Source organism: Rutidosis leptorrhynchoides, unplaced genomic scaffold (assembly GCF_046630445.1).
Source record: "Rutidosis leptorrhynchoides isolate AG116_Rl617_1_P2 unplaced genomic scaffold, CSIRO_AGI_Rlap_v1 contig212, whole genome shotgun sequence".
NCBI classification, from domain to species: domain Eukaryota; kingdom Viridiplantae; phylum Streptophyta; class Magnoliopsida; order Asterales; family Asteraceae; genus Rutidosis; species Rutidosis leptorrhynchoides.
In genome coordinates, this window is record NW_027266461.1 from 33,100 (window position 1) to 55,942 (window position 22,843).

Below are 22,843 nucleotides of genomic sequence, written 5' to 3' on the forward strand. Positions count from 1 at the left end.
AGTATTATTTATTTAACTTACAGTAGTAAATGGCATCTTTCTTTCTTTCTTTCTTTCTTCATTCATGGAGTAGTAATTTCATCATCTCCATTATTGACTCTTCTCAGCCTTCCTACCCACTGACATCACTCCATAAATTGCTTAGACGAGACGAAATGAAACGAAACATCATTTATTGATTTTTAAAAGATCTATTCTTTAACTAATCTCTTTATCTAAATTATTGATTTAAAAATCACATAACAATAGATTTAAACCGAATCCAAGATGCATTCTCTCTTGCTATAGGGTCTACAACCTACAACAAATGAGAATGTGTCATGTAATATGTATCAATTTAATTTTTTTTTTAACTTAAATACACGTTTTGGACTCCATTTTTCTTTTAAATTTGTTAATAAAATTTCTATCATAATATTTTGAGATAAAAATATATAATCTATTTTTATTTATATTATTGTATAATTTATTGGTGAATTTTTTATAAAAGAATATTTAAGAAAACGAAAATATTGAGCTCCAAACGTATCCTTATATGAAAAAGTTTCAAAAATACATAGATATTATATGTCACATTCTATTTTGTTGAAGGTTGTAGACCCTCCGATTATAGGAGGAGGGATGGAAGTTTTAGTCTTTATTTTTCTCTTCATATTTTTCTTACGATTCAACTGAGCGAAAAATGAAAGTTTATACGGATATGATGGGATGGGCCATAGAAACTTTGTGGCCCCAAATAGTACGCCCCACAATTGAAAAAACGCTTTTGATTTTTCAAGGAGGCTATCTCTTCTCGGCTACGCTAGTCGGCTCCACACGGTAATGAGTCGTGATAATTAAATAATTAATGTGCATGCTAAGCTAATACTTATCGAATAACTTGCATGCCAATAGTATTATCAATTAAAAATGAAATTAGTTACTGCAATCTACAAAAATGAAATTGAAATACTGAATTAATAATACAGTATTACAAATAATGTTATACTAGCATAATTAAAACTTCACCGCCACGGCGCCAGCCGACCATGGCTTATGGGGACCACATGGAGCTTGACGGATCAAGTTGGACCTCATACCACACGTGAACGTGGGTCCCATCGATATGGTCAACTTTATATGGTGATCGGCTCGACTCGATCAGCTAATTTGCTTTCCCAGTTCACGCCTTGATTCACCAGCCTCTAGCTCTCATCGGTCTTTGGATTAGATTAGATGAATAAAATACTTATTCGTTTATTATCATTAACAATAAATTATTAAGAAATTGAATTAATAATAAAAAAATAATAATGAAGAGTTCAAGTTGCATTATCAAGGTGCATTTTGATAATATAAAAATACAGGTGTCGTCGTTAATTAAAGGAGAGAATTGTGCGGACCAAAACGTGATCCAATAATTATGACGTTTGTCTATCTACGAAAAATTATGAATTCGTTTTAAAACCAAATTTTAAAATATAAATAGATTGTATTAAAAATTTATATATAAAAGAGGCGGTATTATGTTGGGGCACGTGGGGATCCAGCTAAAGGTAGAAAGGCGACAAGGCAACAACCACAAATCGCACGTGTGGTACAAAACTCACAGGTTGCGTGACCCACGGTTGGGCCTTCTTGTTTCTTTGTCTAATTTACATTACTTAATTGCCGCGGGAAACCACGTGGGGTTTCATTATTATACTATCTCTATCTTATTAAAACAAACAAATCCTTCTTCTTATTATTATGAGTAGTAAAATTTTGATTAAATTATCTCCTATATGGGCTATTATACAATCTTTTCGTTGAAGTTTTATTTTGATTTATTTTAAATATATTTTTATGAAATCAATATATTTTTAAACTATATATTTATTTTAATTAATTTTTTATTTTAAATAAATATTTTTTATTTTTAAATAATAAATGATGGATAAATAAATAAATTTTTTTATTATTTATTATTTTTTTAAGATTTACAACTTTCATTTCTTGAAATATACCGAAGAGATTATATGGTACTGGTTGGGAAATTAAAAAATAAAATAAAATTATATGGTTGGGTCAAATATCACATTTCACAAGCAAACGAGCATGCCGCGTAATGGAAACTTTTGTGCCCGTTTACTAGTTGGGCTTTTCAGATCCAATTATTAGTTGAAGGAGGCTCAGTGAAGGCAACAAAATCATTAATTAAAGAGTTTTTCACGAGCGAGTGAGTTCATTAATCACGTGAATTTGTGTGTTGAGGGTGTAATTTAGCTAAATATTTTTGTGTTTCAAGTATAGTAGTGGCTTTACATGTTCGTCTGCTATAGGAAATGATTAGGACAACCGAAAAGTATTTCAAATTTTATATAGAATAGCGAAATTTTTTTAATTTTAAATCTGTTTCAATTATAAATTTAATTACAGATTTTATTATCAAATTAATATTCGACATATAACGTTTTATTATTAATGAATAATAATTAATATATATTTTAAAATTTTGAGTTTAATTAGATTTTAAATTATAATTTTAAATTAATAATATTTTTTTTTTCTAATTAAAAAATTAAAACACAATAATTATATAATAATTTTTAATAAAATCCTATAAATTATCTTTTTTTAATATAATAATTTTATTACTAATTAAAAACTTATTATCTATAAATTCTATTCTCATTCATCATAATTAAAACGGACACATATAAATATATATGCATATATGTACATATATATTTTTTATTTTCGAATTAATTTCGACTCATAATTTTTTTTAGCGAATTAAATTTTCCACATGAATTTTTTTCCTATCTATTATTTTAAAAATTTATTCTTAATAAAATTATAATACACTATATATTTTATTTTTCTAATTTTTTATTAAATAATTTTTTCTAATTAAAATTCATTTTATTATTTTTTCCTATTCTAATTAAAATGGACATATTATTTAGAAAAAATATTTCTAATCAATATATATATTTTTCTAATTTTTTTTGTCAAACTGTTATTCCTAATAAAAATCCGCTATATTCTTTTTTCATTTTCCTAACTAAATCGGACATATCTTATTTTTAAAAAATAGGAACAATTATATTGATTAGATGAATTATAAATTTTATTATCAAAATAAATCTTGACATATGACTTTTATTTTTTGTTATATTTTTTATTTTTGAAAACGAAATAAATTTTTAATTTTAATAGGATCGTAGATTTTGAAATAAAATCAAAATAATTATAATCGATATAAAATTAAAATAATTTCCTTTTAATATAATATTTGACATATGTTTAATAATGTTTAATACAAATAATTATTATATAATTTTTCATATTATATATTTAAATTAATAATTTTTAAAGTTACGGATTTTTGTTCCAACGGACGGGCAATTGGAATTCAATTGTAAATTAAATGAATATAATTTGCATGTCCTTCCTATTGCGATCTTTATATATAAGTAGTGATAATGTTCAGTTCGATGCCCTTACTTCACTCAATATTCTTTCTTTCTTTAATTCTCTATCTTCTTCTTCACTCTAGTTTCTTCATTTTGGGCAAGACTTACGTACGCTTCTTTACGTACGCTACGTACGCTTCTCTGCTTTAAACAGTTGTACTGTTGGTCAAACGTACAACCGTTTAAAGCAGAGAAGCGTACGTAGCGTACGTAAGGAAGCGTACCTAAGTTTTTTCCCTTCATTTTCTTTCTCTTGTGTTGAAAAATGAAGCTGTGCTTGCTGAGTGATGTGTTAATTTGGTTGAGCCAGTCAACTTAAAAAGAAAAAAACATATCTCCTGAGATGCCAATGTCGTAACCGAACATGATCCCCCTGTTGCGGCCATGAAAATCATTAGCCGGCAAGGCATAATCCAGGTGAGAGGGAATAATTAGTGAAAACTTAAGCTGATCATGATCATCTTAATTGTGAATAGAATTAGAGATATTACAGAGAAGAAAATGTATTTACTTTTTCAGTATTGCAAGGAAGCGTTGTGAAAGAGACAGAATTTATAAGATATATCTTTGATTAGGAATCATAAGGGAATCTGGGAATGAATGATTGTTCACTTTTTTCTATAAATGTAGAAAACGCATGAAATTCTAAGATCACTAATTCGAATCGTTTTACACTTTCACGATCAATTTGATGTTTAGTTTTTCAACTTTCTGAAGCGAAAAGTAAATGCACAAGTCTGTGCTAAAGACCATATGTTCTTTATTCAAGTTACAGTTTACTTGGCTGTATTTTAACTGCGTGTTTTGACATTCTAGAATCTTGATTAACTGAACTGAAATGCCTTTTTACACCTACAATGAAAGAAGAATTCCCTAGCTTGATCCGAGTATTCCGACTTGTAGCCTAATTATAGAACATATTCTGAGTTGTAGGCTTATTTAAACATCCCGACATGTGGCGTTGCTGAACACATTACGAGTTGTAGGCTTGTTTGATACATCCCGGCCGTAGCCTTATTAACACATTTCGAGTTGTAGGATTATTTAAAAAATTCCGTGTTGTAGTCTTGTTTAATACATGCCGACTTGTAATATTGTTTAACACATTTCTTCAAGTTGTAATATTGTTTAGAAAATCCCGACTTGTAGCATTGTTAAACACATTCCGAGTTGTAGACTTTTTTTAAAAATTCCGAGTTGTAGTCTTGTTTAATACATGCTGACTTGTAGCATTGTTTAACACATTTCTTCTAGTTGTAGCCTTCTTTAGCAAACCCTGACTTGTAGCATTGTTTAACACATTCCGAGTGGTAGGCTTGTTTTCGAGTTGTAATGTTGTTTAATACTTGCCGACTTGTGGAATTGTTTATCACATTTGTAGCCTTGTTTAGCAAATCCCGACTTGTAAGATTGTTTAACACATTCCGAGTTGTAGGCTTGCTGACTGGTAGCATTGTTTAGCATATTTCTTCTAGTTGTAGCCTTGTTTAGCAAATCGCAACTTGTAGTGCATTAGTTAATGATGAACAATTATAGGGAGCACTTCCAGGTGGACAAGAATTTCCATTCGGGATTTCTTTCGGATTTGATATTTGAAAGATTCTTTTTTTCTACGATATACTCCATCCGTCTCAAATTAGATATTAATATAAACATAATTTTTTGTTCTAAATTAAATGCAAATTTTAACAAATTTAAGGAACATTAATTATATTTTTCCACTATACACTCATCAAATTCACCATCTTCACCCTCATGTCCCCCATACACTCTCCCCCACCAATTTCACCATCTTCACTCACATATCTTTCATAAAGATTTTTTAGCCTGTATAATCACAATTATATTGAAAAATAAACTTATAAACATGTTTTCTTGATTTGTATGAAATTTACTAAATTAACATCTAATTTAGAACGGAAGGAGTATTTTAAAGATTTGATATAAGTATATTTTGAATTGGTCTTGAGCTTAGGCCACAACCTAACATTAAAGTGACTCTCTTCGACATTGTTGTCGATGTTCCTGTCTAAGAAAACTTCACCTCAATCATATATAACCAGCTAAACAGAAAGTAAACTCTGAAAATCTAAAATTTTTGCCCCTACAGCCAACAAATGCAATACTTCTTTAAAAAAATCACAATCATTTTGATTCAAGTACCGGTAAGAAGAATTAGCATCAATCTATCTGAGTTCCAAAACAACTCAAAAGCGATACAGTAACATACAAATGCTCCAGCAACAGTCACGGGGTAGTTTTGATTTGTAAATGATAAAGTTGTACAACCCTTGTTCATTTGTGTAGCCAAATAGCTACATACACCTTGGGAAATGGGTTTGTCCCACGTAACCACCGGTCATTGCCCGCCTCACATTAGACTCGAACATCTTGGGGTTATCTCTCAACACAGCAGCAGCATCGTGATTAAGGGGATCCTCACAATTTGGTTCCTACAAACATTTGGAACGAGAGAAACAATAATGAGCAAGTTTCAAAGAAAACTTTGTCATGAATAAAAGTCAATCTACCAGGTACGTACCGTAAACAGATGATATAAACCGTAGATGATTGTGTTTATGTTCAGCACAGGTTTCCAATCTTCTCTCAGAATGTTGAGGCAAACATTTCCTTCCAGATCAATATTAGGATGATAGACCTTGCAAGTTATGTACAAAAAAGGGACTTATTTATAACTGGTGCAATGAGGAGAAGATTACCTTCCAAAAACAAAAATTGTAAATGAGGAGAAAATTACCTTAGTCTTGCACTTGACCTTGGGTGCTTCATGTGGATAAATGGGCGAGACTTGGAAAGAGAAGAAAAACATACCACCTCTGTGATAAAAATTGAGCCGAGTAAACAATTAAATGATAGGCAATCATCACATAAGCATTTCAAGATCAATGTATAGAGCAAAAGTTTATTTCCACAAAGAAATTATGAAAGTATTTGGGTGCAAGGAAATCTCTCTTACAAATAATATCCTTCATCAGGTTTAATTGAAACCTCAAAGTTCATCAAATCGTCCTTGCCATTAGGGAATGAAATGGTGCATGATTTTGGCATGTTCAGCTCACTTATATCTGCAAGAGGCCCCATGAAATATAATTATAATAGCTTTAGGAAGTAAAATCAAGAATAAAGAGCTTGATCCAAACATTACAAGTTCTTTAAGTCTTTGTTCGGATGGAGTGAAGCTCACAGTAAAGTATCCTTTACCATACCTAAATTCATTCAAATGTTCATACTTTCTTCTACGTAGCTTTCAAAGGCCAAAGACTCAGATACATATAGACATTGAAAAACTACAAACACAGCAAGTTCTTTTCAGAGGATAAATCTAAGGATGCAATAGAAAAACCTTTGTGAAGTCGCAACTCGCCAGCAGATTGCTTCTTAACAGGAGGCCCTCCATTTGCATTTTCAGCAAGTTCTCTCTGCTTTTCCTTCACCTTAAAAAGTCGAATCATAGCTCCTACAATTCAAAGAAATATTCAGAAATTAAATTCGATCGTCGTCGTATTTAACTCCGCCATAAACAGTTGTTACGAATTTAGAGTGAAATCATATATAGCGATCCACCAAATAATTCAAGCCAGATGATAAATCATCAAGAACATCGGAAAAATCAATTATATGGTATTGTTTAAACGGGTGAATCGAATTCCACTTAATTGTTGTGCAAATGTCCTCTTTTTCTCGAGTTAAACCCTAAAAAGACGCAGCGAAGAAATCCAAATTGCCTTTGGAACAGATGATTACAGTACTATCGGGGTATATATATAGATATATAACAACGGAGATACAAAGAAAAAACTAAGAAATGAATCAACGACAGAATCAGAAGGAAGCTAACCTGTTTGAGAAAAGGCCACACAGAACGTAAAGAGAGATTTTCTGCAATTATTGAGGACTCGTCTGTCTTATATTTGCTTGCTGATGAAAATAGCATTATAAGCAGTATCTATCTATCTATCTATCTGGTTTTGGTAGCCCTGTGGGCTTTAATATTGTTATGGCCGTAATGTATAGGGATATACTTATATAGGATTTATGTCACAGAAAACATGTTGCTTTCTAAGAACGCTGACTTGTGAAACTTTTATGTCAAAGGGCATCATATGGTGTTGTACTATTCTTTTTTCATTTAGGTTTGAATCATTTGCTACACATTCAGATAATCAGATTTAGGTATGGCTAATAATTTCAAAGTTTTGTCAAGGTAAAGCACTCCTGCTTCTATACATACACGTCTAAATGACTCATACCTAAAAAGTATCTACACATTTCATGCGTTTAAATAATTCATATTTGACAATATTTATTAGTTTTGCATGTCTAGATAACTCATACTTAATGATACTTGTGGATTTCACATGTCTAAATAACTCATACTTAACGATTAGATACGAAAATATATAATCAGCAATAATCTGAGATATTCTTTAAACTCTTCCTTAATGAGGAAAACAAATTCGATTCTTTAACTTTACGAACTCTTAAACGTTGAACAACTTCCCCTTGATAAAATAGCTTTACTTCTCAATTAAAAGATGGTCATTATCACTAAGCATTTCACAAAAGAATAACAACAATTTATTTCTGTGGAAGGTCACCACGTCATAGCCTTCGGAATCATGAAAGCCATCAAATATATGTTCAAGTAAAAATGATTTTAGAACGAGATAATGGACTCATTATTCTTTGTGTTGTGTTTTATCGATCATCTATCTAGAAAGGAAATGAACATGGGATGCACACATACACATTGGACAAAAATAATAACTATCTTCCGCTCAGTAGCTACCTACCTTAATAACCTTATTCAGGGATAAACCCTGCAAATGTCAAGCTATTCAGAAAATGAGTTGAATTGAGATAACTAGATAATGAAAGTCATAAACATGACAGTTGGGGGCTATAAATACATAACAGTAAGGAAACAAACTAAGGTTTATAATATTTTAGCCTCTCAAGCTGCCAAGTTCTCCACGAAGATGAAAGGGAGCCTCTTTGTGAAGGAGGAGGTGTTAGGATGTCTAACATGGTTTCCTTCTCTTTTGGGGTCAATGGAACTGCTCTAACAAGATTTAGAGCCATGATGTGTACGTTAGTCCTTTGCTTGTGCTTGCTGTATGCCCATATTCCAGTAGCAGCACCAGCGCATAAAATCTGAATCCGAAATTTACGATAGAATTTAATGTAAATGCACGAAAGGATTAATCATGAGTTAAGGATGTGTTTAAGGCTAACTGACCGGAGATAGCCAAAGAGCTGCTGTTTGCATATCGAACTTAGGGGTGTAGAGAACTGTCTCCCCATATTCATCCTCGAGTTTTTTGTAGATATCCTTGTCAGATCTACCGGATCGAATCTCATCACGTATTAACTGAAAAGGCATACAACAAGCACTGTCAGTATTATCTCTAACCAATACACCTTATAAGAAGAGCAATGGTAATATGAACTTTCTTATCTATATTAAACCATCCTTGGAGTAAAAGCTATTCACACCCACTAATTGTATAGTTCTAAGTGGAAGGCAACGAAAGTCCTAGGAATCATGAGAGGCTAAGTGGATTAGAGAATAAGCATCAATTCTCATAAACCAATCGAATATACATCCATCTGAGTCCAGACCCAGTCCACGGGAGGGTGAAAAAGAGCAACAAAAAGGAGTGAATGACACATATGAAGCACTTTAGGAAGATCAAACCATCAACACATGCAGCTTTAGATAATTTAGAGTTAAGATGCTCTCAAAATGTGCATAATAGAATTTAGATGTCGTTTATTTCCAAACTCTGAGTCAAATGAAAACTTGATGCTTCCTGCTATAAATGATTGCCCCAGTTCAACATCGTATCACATGGTGAGAAACTAAAAAACAATGGAAAAAAGCATGAACTTTTTACTAGTGCCAATGGATTACAACTCGACAACACTACTCTAACTCCCTCATTCTCATAAACATAATGTTGAGCTGATCAAGGTAACATAAAGCTGAATCCCTTTTTTCAGTACGGTTGAATAAGAAATTAAATGAAAAAAGAAGTGGTTTTTACCTTTCTAAGGAGAATGGCAATATCAGCTTGTGAGTCTTCAATTGACTGACTGCCACACTCAGTACACCTCACATTGTGACTAATATTCCGAGCTCGTGCATCCACCAACTGGTTATTTCTCACTTCATCACCACCTTTAGCGTCAGCCATCGATTTTAACTTTCACTACGCAGTTAAAAAACCATGTATATTCAAAAGTCTTACACAATTGTTGTTAAGTCACCAAGAATTTCTTTCATTCAAGCATTTCATCAAACAGCTGGTATGCCGGTAATAAAAAAAAATCTTGCAAAAGATATCCCAGCATTTAAGCTCATATCTTACCAAAAATCCAGCCTTTATTCGCTCTGGGGCATGAAACTGATTATTGATCAGCAGAAAATCGTGTAATGAGAACAGATGATCGGAGAAAAAGATTAAAAAACTCGACAAATTCCACAAAAAGAGGCTGAAATGAACTAAACAAGCACTCTTAAAATGTCATAGCCCATGAACTTAGGCCCAAACCCATTCGAAACGTTTCGTTCAGCGAAACCTCTCCCTTGCTTGCAATTTGCATCGTATCGGCCTAATACTAGTTTACTACAACTTCACACTCACTGATCGATCGAGAAACTCAAAACGCAATGGCGAATTCAAGAGATCTCTGGATCTTGTTCACGACGATCACACTTTTCTATTTGTCAATAACAACTCTCGCATTCGAATCAGATCCCCAAACCAAGGAGCACCGCAAAGTCTTGGTTCTGCTCGACGACTTGTACCTCAGATCCTCTCACTCTACCTTCTTCAACTCACTGAAAACGCGGGGATATGATCTAGAATTTAAGCTCGCTGCCGACTCATCTCTGTCTCTACACCGATATGGGCATTACCTCTACGATGGGCTCATTCTCTTCTCTCCTTCCACTCAACGTACGTTGTATTCATGTTTTCGCTTTGTTCGAATAAAAATCTTCCGAGGGTGTTAAGATGTGACTATTTTGATGTTTTCTGTGTAGAATTTGGAGGTTCGTTGGATTCGAAAGCTGTGCTTGACTTCGTTGACTCGGGGCACGACTTGATCTTAGCAGCTGATGCTTCAGCTTCTGATTTGATCAGGGGCATTGCAAAGGAATTTGGTGTCGATTTCGATGAGGTCTGTGGTTTTTGGTAAATGATCAATTGATCAAATAATTATATGCTTCTTTTTCATTTTGAATGTGTTCTTATCTTCAAAATGCTCTAGGATGACTCCGCTGTGGTGATTGATCATGGAAGCTACGCAGTTTCCGAGAAGGAAGGCGATCACACATTGATCGTTGGGGAAGATTTTATCCAATCTGATGTTATCCTAGGAAAAAATGGAATTCAGGTCAGTTAGAGGTAAATTGCATCTATTATCAGACGTCAACAGTTGTAATGTTAATTTGAGCAGTATTATGACAAATGGTTTGTTTTCTTTGTTTTTCGTATAAACAGGCTCCTGTGCTTTTCAGAGGCATTGCACATTCCCTAAATGCAGCTAATAGCCTGGTAAGGTCAAGCAGATGAGTGTTAGTTGTTCTGTTAGTTTGAAAATGTGAAAGTCTTATAATCGATATAGTGTGACGTTATGCTGTTATTTCGATTTACTCATCGACTGGTTCTTGTTGATTGTGACATCTCCTATAGGTTGTGAAAGCACTCTCAGCCTCTCCTTCAGCTTATTCAGCTAACCCAAGCTCTAAGTTGTCACACCCTCCCTCTCTTACTGGCTCTGGTATCTCATTAGTGTCGATTATGCAGGTAAGCTATATATCTCTCTCTTGCGTTCACAAACCACTCTTACATAGGCTGGTGTCAGAACCACATATGAAACTAAGCTACTTTTTCCCTATAATACAGGCTAGGAATAATGCTAGAGTAATGATCACGGGCTCTTTAGAAATGTTTAGCAACAGGTATGTAGTGGGGGCCATGGTATTCTTTTGATTTAGAGTTCCATCTTTTTTTCTTGTTACTAAAATTAACATCTTTATGCTATGCAGATTGTTCAGATCAGGTGTGCAGAGAGCTGGAAACCACAATAAGTGAGTGAAGCGCTTATCTGTTTTCTGGTTATATCAGTTATTGTTGGATAAGGGGATCTTTCTTTACTTCTTTTTCCTTTCTATGCTGCTGATGGGCTCGTCTTGTGAGCTAAAAAAGAACGCCCTTTTCAATTCTCGTTGTGCTGTTACCATCGTAGAAACTTATAACAAATGTGCATGATATTGTGGTAACAGGTATGAGAAATCCGGTAATGAACAGTTTGTGGCCGAACTTAGTAAATGGATCTTCCATGAAAGGGGCCATCTAAAGGTGAGGATAGAATTTAGGGCCCCAAATTTTGTTTCTTTTTTGTTTCATCTTTTTCATCCACTGGACAGAATTCAAAGGGAAAATGAGAAGCTACAGATATCTGAAAGCTTTCTACTTCATTGTTTATAATCCTGTCGTGTAATACTGAATCATATACTCACTCCAGGCTATTAATCTTCGACACCACAAATCTGGGGAATCAGAGAAGCCTACAATGTATAGGATTAAAGATGACCTGGTAATTTCTGTCATTATTTACAAGTGGTAAAATTTGGTGCATTACTGCGTATCTAATATTGTTTCGTTGCAGGAATTCTATGTTGAGATATATGAATGGTCTGGAAAGAGCTGGGAACCTTATGTTGCCGATGATGTTCAGGTTCAGTTCTACCTGATGACCCCTTATGTGCTGAAAACCCTTTCAAGTGACCAAAAGGTATCATATCAAATTGAGCACAAGTACTTGTGAATTGTGATTTTTCCATTCCAGTCGTATTGACATTCCTGATCATATTCTATCTGATTTTGCAGGGTCTTTATCGTGCATCATTTAAGGTGCCTGATGTCTATGGGGTTTTCCAGTTTAAGGTTGAATATCACAAGCTAGGCTACACAAGCTTATCTCTTTCTGAACAGGTAAGACCTAACTTCATGAACCAAAAACTTGACAAATTTTAAGTTAATTCTTCTTAGATCCATCAATTCATAACAACTTATTGTTTCTATTCTACCTACTGATAATTGAAATACTTTAAACTGCAGAGTCCTGTAAGACCTTATAATCACAATGAATATGAGAGGTTTATTACCACCGCCTTCCCTTATTATGGAGCTTCCTTTGTTACGGTAATATATTTGCTGTCTCTGTCTGTGTCTAAAACTCCTTCTCATCACCCTATTTGGCTGTTAACATCAATTTTGTTTTCTACAGATGGCTGGGTTCTTTGTCTTCAGTTTTGTGTTCTTGTACCAGAAGTGAAATCCAAATATAGAAAGAAGATTGCATTTGACATGGAGATGCTTTTTCGTTTTTGTGCTCGACAGATCCGAGGGGTTTTGGCATTTCCCTCTAGCAATGATTCTAGGAATATTGTTAGGTCGAAGAATACTTTTTTAGACATTAGTATTTAATTGTATTTATGGGGATCACCAACCACTATTTGTCTCACTTGAACTTAGTTTTTGGCATATTGAATACTGAGAATCACACTGGTATCTCTAGTAATCATGTCTTCTTCAATGAAGTAGAAGTCCCTTTTATTTTATTCATCTACTTCATAGACAAATATCAATTTCACTGCTGTAATTTTTCTCGTAATTTACCCAATTACCACTACCAGTGTTTCAGAAATTAAGTCCACAATCTAATAAGGGTCAGACAAAGTTTTCAAAGTGGGGGCAGTCCCTAAAGAGTGTAAAATGCCTTCCCAAAATATGAAGCATTCATTGGCTGAATGAATTGTAGTCTGCAATGTCCTCCTGGACATTAAAACATTAGTTGACGTTTGGGGAAATTGAAAGATAGATTTCTGACCGAACTTGTAATCTTCAACTGTTTCAGACGGTGCGAAGCACATGTTTTTGTCAACGTGGCATCACATGATAGGCCAATAGCGAAGACAAAGAGACAAGAACCCATATCCAATCCATCATCATAAGAAATCACACAAAAACGTTTTTTCTCCATCTATAAAATCCCATCCATCCCTTTTGAATTGATATAATGCTTAAGAGTTAGACTCCACTTGGAAAAAATTAATAATGTTCCTTAATTTATTATCCAGCATTTAAGGGGAAAAAAAAATGAAAAATTCCCCATTTCTTATCTGTTGTTGTGGAGCTGCTCTACTTTAACATCGTCATCGACCCTCCATTTATTTGTTTGTTTCTAGTGTTAAAGCTGCGAATTTTTTGAATACACAAATCAGATAAACCCAGAAAAACAATGGCTTTAGTGAATCTTAGCTCATCCTGGGTTCATGGCTGTTCTGTGTTTAACCAAGCTAGCAGATCCAGATCGTTGTCTTCTCCTCAATTCAATCACTACCCATCTGTGTTTCTGTTCGATTCTCTCAAAAGGGCACAATCCAGACGATTTTCAATCGCGGCAATTCTCACCAAAGAAGAAGAGAAAGAAACTTTAAAGGCAGCCCCTTTTGATTTCAAGTCTTACATGATCCAAAAAGCGACTTCCGTCAACGAAGCTCTAAACGCCGCTGTTCCACTCCGGGAACCCAAAACAATCCACGAAGCGATGCGGTACTCCCTCCTCGCCGGCGGTAAGAGGGTCCGGCCGATGTTATGCATCGCCGCCTGCGAGCTCGTCGGTGGCGTGGAATCTATGGCGATGCCGGCAGCCTGCGCGGTGGAGATGATCCACACCATGTCCTTGATCCACGACGATCTCCCCTGTATGGATAACGACGACCTCCGCCGTGGAAAACCAACCAATCACAAAGTTTTCGGTGAAGACGTCGCCGTTTTGGCAGGTGATGCTCTTCTTTCCTTTGCCTTTGAACACATGGCTGTAGCTACCCCAAATGTATCCCCTGCCCGGATTTTACGGGCAGTCGGGGAATTAGCTAAGTCCATCGGAACTGAAGGACTCGTGGCTGGCCAAGTTGTGGATATAACCAGTGAAGGAATGACCGACGTCGGTCTCGAACACCTCGAATTCATTCATGTCCATAAAACGGCAGCCTTATTAGAGGCTTCCGTCGTTTTAGGGGCGATAATGGGTGGAGGAAACAATGAAGAAGTCGAGAACTTGCGGAAATTCGCGAGGTATATCGGGTTATTGTTCCAGGTGGTTGATGATATACTGGATGTAACAAAATCGTCTCAGGAATTGGGAAAGACGGCTGGAAAGGATCTGGTTGCCGACAAAACTACTTATCCTAAGTTATTGGGGATCGAAAAGTCGAAAGAGTTTGCGGAGAAACTGAAGAGAGATGCTGAGGAGGCGTTGGTTGGATTCGATCAGGAGAAGGCTGCACCATTGTATGCTTTAACTTATTACATTGCTTATAGGCAAAATTGAAAACGTGTTTAGTTGATAAGTGTTATATAATGGCAAATGCTTTGTTGTAGAACAGAATAGAAAAGTTAGAATTGTTTCCCGTAAGGTTTTGTTGGATGCTAAGTTATAGTGTCCTGTCAATTGAGTGAAAAAATATTACTGATAATGCCACCTTGAGTATTTTCTTTCTGTGCTGCAGTTAAAATTTCTTGATCTGCTGTTTTTTTTTACCGACATAGAGTGGGAAATGAGTTTTTTCTGAAAGCTTTTTGTTAGAATGAAACATTTTTTCTGATGGAATTGTTTGGTTGATCAGCTGGCTGGTTCCAGAGTTGGGAATGAGTTTATTGAAAGCTTTTTTAGAATGAAGCATTCTGTAACATCACAGATGGCAGAATAAATGCAGGAATAAGAATAAGAATAAACCCATAGAAGCTTCTTCCAGTTAGTTGGTTTCCTATTTAATTTAAAACCAATTTCTTTTTGTTTTAGGGTTTATAAGTTTATAATTCCTATTTGTTCTAGGTTTTATCACTTTAGGAATCTATGTTATTCTTAGTCTAGTTAGGATTAGGATTTCAATACTATATATATATATATATGTATGTTCTCTAAACAGTTTTGTTTAGATCTTAAACAAGCTCTGGTTCTTGCTCTCTAGTCTCTAATTCTCTTTACTTAGTCTCTCCTAACTAGATCGTGTATCACTAAACTTAACAAAAAGAATCTCAATATAAGACAACAATCCTAATTTCATCCAATTGCTCGTCTCGTCTTGTCTGGGAAGAAGATCGATCTTATCAGGCTGCTATAGTACTGAAGAATAAAGAACGGAGTTTAAAGAGAAGGAATCCTTAGGAAAGGAAGAGAAGGCTAAGGAGGAAATATTCTGGTACGATGATGCCGGTATTCGTGAGGGTGCAATAGGAAAAGGGTTGTCTGGTGCATTAAGTTTGCTTAAAGACCGAGGTGCGCTTACTCTCGAAGAATCATCATGGGATGGAGACATAAATAAGAAAAAGAAACTAATGGTAGATGATGATGATGATGAAAGAAGATTTAAGGATATTCGTATCGAGAGAAGGGATGAATTTGGACGAGAATTGGCTCCAAAGGAAGCTTATCAGGTGTTTTGTCATAAGTTTCATGGCAAAGGTCCCGGGAAAAGGAAGCAAGAAAAGCGCAGGAAGCAATATCAACTAAAGTTAAAGCAAATCAACAATTCTAATTCATTACTTTCTGTGGAGAGGATAAGGCTAACTCAAGCTCAACTCAAGACTCCCTACCTTGTTCTCAACTAATTAAACTACAACACCATGATTAAATTATTAATTAGGGTTTTAGATTCGTTTTGTCCAATTAATCCCTAACTAACTTTCGTTTTTTTATGTAATTTATATAGGAAAAACGATAATTAATTAAAGACGGAGGAATTATTAGGTCATTCTTTTTTCTTTTTTAAAAAAAAGAAAGAAAGAAAAGAATTTCGATCTTCGTCATGAACTAATTTTTTTGTTAGCGAAACTCGATTTGCTAATAAAGTTTGATGTTCGTAACTACGGCTTAAGGTTGTTTGTTGAGCGGACACAAAATTTTCATTGTTTAAGTTTTGTTTGGTTGGTTTAGTTTGTTAATTCATGAAAGGAAAACCGAGTAAAATATGTCCAATACACTTTGGATTTTGCGTAAAAAGATCATAAACATTGTGGGCTATAATGGGCTTAAGTGCGATTTATTGGGCCAATGTTACAACCTATTTAAAGCCAAAAGATGAACCAAAAAAGGTAACGCCGTTGCCGGGGATCGAACCCGGGTCACCCGCGTGACAGGCGGGAATACTCACCACTATACTACAACGACCTTGTTGAACGAAAGCCCCTTTTTAAAACAAATATATATTTGTATTAATTAATTATTTCTTTCACGTTATCGGTAGTTGTGGTTTACTTTCTTCTGGTTTTTAAAGACATACGTCTAACATCTTCGGTTTGTCTTTGTGTTCAGAAGAAGAGTGAAGAGTGAAGACTCTTCAAATGGTCTTCTCTCTACGCGGAAATAACCTTTCTTTGACCACCAGTCCACCCCTTTCTTTTCCTTATAAGCTTTACCTTACTCATTTTTTCTTCTTATTAGCTTAACCCTCTCTCTCTCTCTAGTCGCCTTGTGTTCACATTTATCATTGTCTTGTTCACTAATTCACTTTACTTAAAAAAAAAAAAAAAAGTTTGATCATAGATATCGTCTTCTTTGGCAAACCAGATCTTAGCTTCTGAGTTTCGTTTCATTTGAGTGTTTGAGCTTATTAGTAGCGGAGCTGTCCAATTCAGAGTAATCATCTAAGTCTTTTCCAGCTAAATTTCAGGTACATTTAATCTTATCTCAATCTGGGTTTATCGTGAAAGCAAGCTGTTAATCAAAAGTTTATCTCTTTATCACAATCTGGGTTTATCGTGAAAGCAAGCTGTTAATCAAATGTTTAGCTCTTTTCTCATTTCGATCTGGTAAAGTAATTAATTGCTTTGTTTAAGTGGAGGAATTCCATTTATGTTTCGGAACACTTAGCCAAATTTTGAAAGAATTTTTCACCAGTAGATTGAGTATAATTACTTGGGGTTTGCTCAATTAGTATCACTTTGAAGGAGTCTGATTGTGTCATTCAAGTGAAGGAAAGATCTTTTTTTTCCTGGATTCGAATTCAGCTGTTGTTCTGCATAAACCCTTCGTCAAATTGACGCTACTTCATGTGTTTAGTAAGCTTTGTATCTGCATTCCTTTTCTGATTGCTGTTTTTTGAGCCCAAATTTACTTGCTGTAAAGAAATCAGTTGTCCTCTCTTAATGACTTATCGGCATTTGTGTATTTCTGTTTCAGATGCTTGATACCTTTGCAATTGTCATCGGCATTACAGCAGAACAATGATGGGAGGAAAATCTAGCAAGAAGAAAGGCACTGACAAGTCACCACCCCTGCCACCACCACAAGCTGACCCAACTTCTCCCCTGCAATCATCTCCACCACTTCAAAGTAATTTTCAGCTTAAGGAGGATCTGAGTTTGTATGAGTCTGCTTGTAAAAAGGATGAAACTTTACATTCCTTTGACATCAGCTTACACGAGCGAACTAGCCGAGTCCTCGACACTCTAGCTTCTGGTGTGGAGGTTAGATCATTGTCTTTCGAGTCGCTCAGAGAGGTCACTCAATGTCTACTCGAGATGAATCAGCAAGTTGTCAAGGTGATTCTCGAAAACCATAAAGATATATGGAACAATGACGACTTGTTTGATTTAGTTGAAGAATACCTAGAGAATAGTATAAACACTTTAGAATTCTGTACATCGCTTGAGAATTGCCTCAAGCGTGCCAAAAACAACCAAAAAATTGTTCAATGGGCAGTTAAGCGCTTCGAGGAAGAATCAACCGAGGCTGGTGGTGGCATGAAGTATGTTAAAACAGTAGAAGAATTAAAAAGGTTTAAGGAAGCTGGTGACCCTTTCTCGGAAGAGTTCTTCAACTTGTTTCAGGTTGTATATACACAGCAGCTTTCCATGCTTCAGAAATTGCAACAAAGAAAGAGGAAATTCGATCGAAAATTGAAGTCTCTAAAAACATGGCGAAGGGTTTCCAATGTGCTCTTCGTTACTGCATTTGTAGCCGTGCTTATTTTCTCGGTGGTGGCTGCCGCTATCGCCGCGCCACCTGTAATCACGGCATTGGCCGGTGCATTGGCCGTTCCCATCGGTTCAGTCGGGAAGTGGTGTCAGCAGCTGTGGAAACGTACCGAGACTGAATTGAAAGGACAGAGGGATTTAGTCCTTAACATGTGGACTGGTACTTACATTACGATTAAAGACATGGATACCATACGTGTTCTGGTCGGAAAATTGGAAAACGACATGCAATCGCTGCTTCGAAATGCAGATTTCGCTCTTACAGTTGGAGATGAAGAGGCGGTTATGCTGGGAATGGACGAGATCAAGAAGAACTTGGATGGGTTTGTTGAATCCATCGATGTTCTAATGAAACGTGCTGATAAGTGTAGCCGTGATATAACATATGCAAGGACTGTTATTCTGCAAAGGATCATGAAGAAGCCTGAGAATTCGTCAAGCATTTGTTAACTGTATTTGGATTAGTTATCTAATATTTATCATCCTTGAACTGTCATTGATATTCTGAGCTTGTTTCAACTCAGGGAAAGAAAAAAAAAATTATTCTGTACTAATAATAATTTTTGTAGTTGGGAGTTTATTTATAATTATAGATAATCTATTAAAGGATATTGACTTTATCTGGCACATATGTATGTTGGTCTCATCATTCAACGCTGTTTCATTTCTGCTGATTGCTGAATATCTTTTACAGGCTGCTAGTTAATCAGTCTGATGCTTTGTGAGATAACATTACATTTTAGTCCCTCATGTTTATAATAAGCGTCCACAATACCCCCAAGTTTTGTTTTAAAGCTTCTCTCAGCCCCCGTCGCCTCTTTTCATAAGAACAAAATTTTTGTGCGACTGCGAACTGTGAAGTGAAGAGCTCTGTTTTCCTCATTTATGAATAGAGTATACAACTCAGCTGGAAGAATCAAAAACTTCTCAAAAGCTTGTAATCATCGTTACATTTACTCTCTTCATCAATCCAAATCCAGGAAACCCATCTCCAAATCCCCCAGAAACTTCAAAAAACCAGTGAAATCACACTCACAGACTAAAACCCACCAAGATGTAGTAGAGCCAAAGCTCTACACGAGGGAAACCATTTCAGATATTTACAAAATCCTAAAGTACTTCTCATGGGATCAAGCTCAAATTCAACTAGAACAACTTCCCATAAGATGGGACTCGTTCATGATCAATCAAGTGCTCAAAGCTCACCCTCCAATGGAAAAAGCTTGGCTTTTCTTCAACTGGGCTTCTAATCTGAAGCGCTTCAAGCACGACCAGTACACATACACGACAATGATGGACATTTTTGGGGAAGCCAAGAGGATGTCTTCGATGAAGTATGTTTTTGAGCTAATGCAACAGAAGGGTATTAGAGTCGATGCGGTGACTTATACTTCTTTGATGCATTGGCTTTCGAAGAATGGAGATTTCGAGGAAGCAATTAGATTTTGGGATGAAATGAGAGAGAAAGGTTTTGAGCCTACTGTTGTTTCGTATACGGCTTATATGAAGGTTTTGTTTGATGATGGCAGAGTTAAGGAGGCTGGTGATGCTTATAAGGAGATGATACAATCTGGGATTCCTCCAAATTGTCACACGTACACTGTTTTGATGGAGTATCTTGTTGGCTCTGGTGAGTTTTGAGTCTGGCTTTGTTGCTGTCTTACGAATGCCAGTTGCTTGTTGAAATGTCAGTTTGAAGGTAGTTTTAGTATTTGCATTTCCCCGTATTAAATTATTCGAGTTTGTTGTCTAATTCTTGCTAAAGATAGGATTTTAGTGGCAAATAATCATAAGTCATGACAATACTAGGAAGTAGGAATGGAACTGAAAACAATGGGGAGAGAAAAAAATTACTGGAAGATTGGTGTAGTTCCAAGCTAGAATACTCATGAAATCATTTGTGGACTGTAGGTTGTAAAGATGATATAACTTGATAAATATTTCTTATGATGAATTTCAGGGAAGTATGAGGAAGCCCTTGAGATATTCAGCAAAATGCAAGACACGGGGGTTAAACCTGATAAGGCTGCATGCAATATTTTGGTCGAGAAATGTTGCAAAGCTGGAGAGACAAGAACAATGAACCGAATTCTTGAGTATATGAAAGAAAATAATCTCGTTCTTCGATATCATGTATTTATGGAAGCTCTTCAATCCTTCAAGGCTGCTGGTAAGAGCAGTATCCTCCTCAGGGAAGTTAATCTTCACATTTCCTTCGAAGACAATCCCATTGATCAGTCTATAGATAATGCCGCTGCAAAGTCCTTCACTTTAGACACAGGACTAATACTTTTACTTTTGAAGAAGCAAAATCTTCTTGCCGTTGACAATTTACTTCTTGGGATGACTGGTAACAACACAAAGTTGGATTCGCTGACCATCTCAACCATCATTGAGGTAAACTGCGATCGTGGCAGACCTGACGGTGCACTGTTAGCCTTAGATTATAGTATAAAACTAGGCATAATAAGCCTCCAGAGGAATGCTTATCTTTCTCTGATAGGAATTCTGATAAGATCAAATATGTTTGAAAAGGTGGTGGAAATTGTCAAGGAAATGGTCAAAGTCAGATATTCTCTGGGAATTTATACAGGAGCGCTCTTGATCTATAGGCTCGGGCGAGCTAGGAAACCATCTGATGCAGCAAATATTTTTAATTTATTGCCTGATGACCAAAAGTGCATTTCTACCTACATGGCATTAGTTAGTGTCTATTTCTCAGCTGGAGCTGCCGATAAAGCTGTTAAACTATTCCAAAGAATGCAGAAGAATGGAAATAATCCTTGTTTGGGTACATATAATGTTCTTATAGCTGGTCTTGAAAAAAGCAGCCGACCTTCTGAAGCGGAAACCTATAGAAAGGCGAAGAGGATCCTTCAGAATGATCATTGTTTTCCAGAAATCGCGTTGTTTGACCAAAATATCTGTGACCTTTTATTTCCTGGGGAATCAGTTCCTTGAGAGTTAAGTAATTGTATGCATGTAACTGTAAATTGTGTCCTGTGGCAGTGGCTGTAGCTTGAGCTTCACATTCTTTTATCAGTAAATGGTTTAAATTACCATTTCATTTTTAATGTTCAACAGTAAATTGTGAGTCAGCCTCAGCCGCTGAGCCCGAATAAGACTGGGCTTAGATTACTTGTTTCATATACAAGATACAATGTTTTTTAATTTATTATTATTATTATTATATATATATTATTATTTTTTTGAAGTTTATACAAGATACAATTTATTACTCCTCTCATAATAAAATGATTCGTTATTGGAATCATCCTTCCCAAAAAACTCGATCAAAAAAAGGCTTACGACACATAACGTGCGAATCTGTTTGCCAATTTCTTTCAATACAGTACTATTCCAACAAATTCTTGCATAACATGTGTAAAGATTACTTAAGTTTTTGATGGTGACAATATTCAAGAAATAATTCATTTTTCGTGATTCTTGCCTAAAAATATTAAATCGAAATTTTATATTGAATTTTTGCTTAACAATTTAAGTAATCTCCACATAAGAAATTTGTTTATACAACCTTTAAGGTGCTTTGGTTTTGTTTTCCCTATATATTAAACTTATTTATTTCCTTTTCTTTTCAACCGTCCAAATATTATTTTATAAATGAAAATGTGATCGATAAAATGCGTGACTGAAAATATTACATTATATATCATTATTATTATCAATTAAAAAGAACTAAAGTAAATTGGCGTGCTATTTTCGTAAAATGATTTTTCAAATAATCCTTCCATCTCAAAATAAAAATAAATTTTTATATATAAATTATATTGAAAAATTTATATTTATTTTAAGACGGAGATATTATTATTTTATGAAGTTATTTTTCAAATTTTTTTGTGTATTTGTATTAATATTACTTTTCGATGATATATATTTTCACTTCCTTGCGATAACCACCCCAAACTATACTTTTTTTTACTGGTTTGTCGGAATATATACGCACCCCCACTTGCAAAAGAGCCAAAGAACAGAACGCAATTTTTAGGGAGTTAGGGTTGTTTGAATTTTCTGAAGATTTGGACCAGAGACCAGCAGTATTGACTCCGTCGCTGATCAAACACATACTAGCAGTATCTCTAATTAATTATTAATTATAGCGTTTTCAATTTACGTAAAAAAAATGATAATTAATTAAAAATGGAGAGAATAAAACTTAATTTGTTAACGGTTAGTTTTAAATTTTCGCTAAGGTTTGTGACAATGCATATGCACTTACGTGCCACCTCTACTTTTGTATATATCACATGATCTGCTATTCGCCAACGAAATGCCACAAAAATATTGCATTTGAAAACGATCGATGTGAAC

At 35.0% G+C, this 22,843-nt stretch overlaps 7 protein-coding genes and 1 non-coding gene across 8 annotated transcripts; 5 read left to right on the top strand and 3 right to left on the bottom strand.

Moving 5' to 3' along the window:
• Positions 1-5,752: 5,752 nt before the first annotated feature.
• On the bottom strand, positions 5,753-6,910 carry LOC139881961 (NEDD8-conjugating enzyme Ubc12). The gene is made up of 5 exons (XM_071866349.1): positions 6,802-6,910; positions 6,415-6,523; positions 6,196-6,274; positions 5,980-6,096; positions 5,753-5,890 (listed from the first exon to the last, which is right to left on the bottom strand). Exons 1-5 carry the CDS (start codon positions 6,908-6,910, stop codon positions 5,753-5,755), a joined length of 552 nt encoding a protein of 183 aa, XP_071722450.1.
• Positions 6,911-8,387: 1,477 nt separating this feature from the next.
• On the bottom strand, positions 8,388-9,655 carry LOC139881948 (cytochrome c-type biogenesis CcmH-like mitochondrial protein). Its single transcript, XM_071866335.1, has 3 exons — positions 9,506-9,655; positions 8,698-8,829; positions 8,388-8,612 (listed from the first exon to the last, which is right to left on the bottom strand). The coding sequence occupies exons 1-3, from the start codon at positions 9,653-9,655 to the stop codon at positions 8,388-8,390; spliced, it is 507 nt and encodes a 168-aa protein (XP_071722436.1).
• Positions 9,656-10,131: 476 nt separating this feature from the next.
• LOC139881949 (dolichyl-diphosphooligosaccharide--protein glycosyltransferase 48 kDa subunit-like) lies at positions 10,132-12,806 on the top strand. The gene is made up of 13 exons (XM_071866336.1): positions 10,132-10,420; positions 10,507-10,643; positions 10,734-10,859; positions 10,967-11,020; positions 11,159-11,272; positions 11,372-11,427; positions 11,515-11,556; positions 11,752-11,827; positions 11,994-12,065; positions 12,138-12,263; positions 12,359-12,463; positions 12,590-12,673; positions 12,759-12,806. Exons 1-13 carry the CDS (start codon positions 10,132-10,134, stop codon positions 12,804-12,806), a joined length of 1,329 nt encoding a protein of 442 aa, XP_071722437.1.
• Positions 12,807-13,772: 966 nt separating this feature from the next.
• On the top strand, positions 13,773-14,867 carry LOC139881945 (geranylgeranyl pyrophosphate synthase, chloroplastic-like). The gene has a single exon (XM_071866333.1). The coding sequence runs from the start codon at positions 13,773-13,775 to the stop codon at positions 14,865-14,867; it is 1,095 nt and encodes a 364-aa protein (XP_071722434.1).
• A 29-nt stretch (positions 14,868-14,896) lies between these two features.
• Positions 14,897-16,147, top strand: LOC139881950 (SART-1 family protein DOT2). The gene is made up of 2 exons (XM_071866337.1): positions 14,897-14,913; positions 15,676-16,147. Exons 1-2 carry the CDS (start codon positions 14,897-14,899, stop codon positions 16,145-16,147), a joined length of 489 nt encoding a protein of 162 aa, XP_071722438.1.
• Positions 16,148-16,634: 487 nt separating this feature from the next.
• Positions 16,635-16,706, bottom strand: TRNAD-GUC (transfer RNA aspartic acid (anticodon GUC)). Its single transcript has one exon. It is a non-coding gene; the product is annotated as a tRNA-Asp (tRNA).
• Positions 16,707-17,761: 1,055 nt separating this feature from the next.
• On the top strand, positions 17,762-18,964 carry LOC139881951 (UPF0496 protein At2g18630). Its single transcript, XM_071866339.1, has one exon. The coding sequence runs from the start codon at positions 17,762-17,764 to the stop codon at positions 18,962-18,964; it is 1,203 nt and encodes a 400-aa protein (XP_071722440.1).
• A 600-nt stretch (positions 18,965-19,564) lies between these two features.
• On the top strand, positions 19,565-21,475 carry LOC139881952 (pentatricopeptide repeat-containing protein At2g01390). Its single transcript, XM_071866340.1, has 2 exons — positions 19,565-20,144; positions 20,475-21,475. Exons 1-2 carry the CDS (start codon positions 19,694-19,696, stop codon positions 21,473-21,475), a joined length of 1,452 nt encoding a protein of 483 aa, XP_071722441.1. The 5' UTR covers positions 19,565-19,693.
• Positions 21,476-22,843: the final 1,368 nt, after the last annotated feature.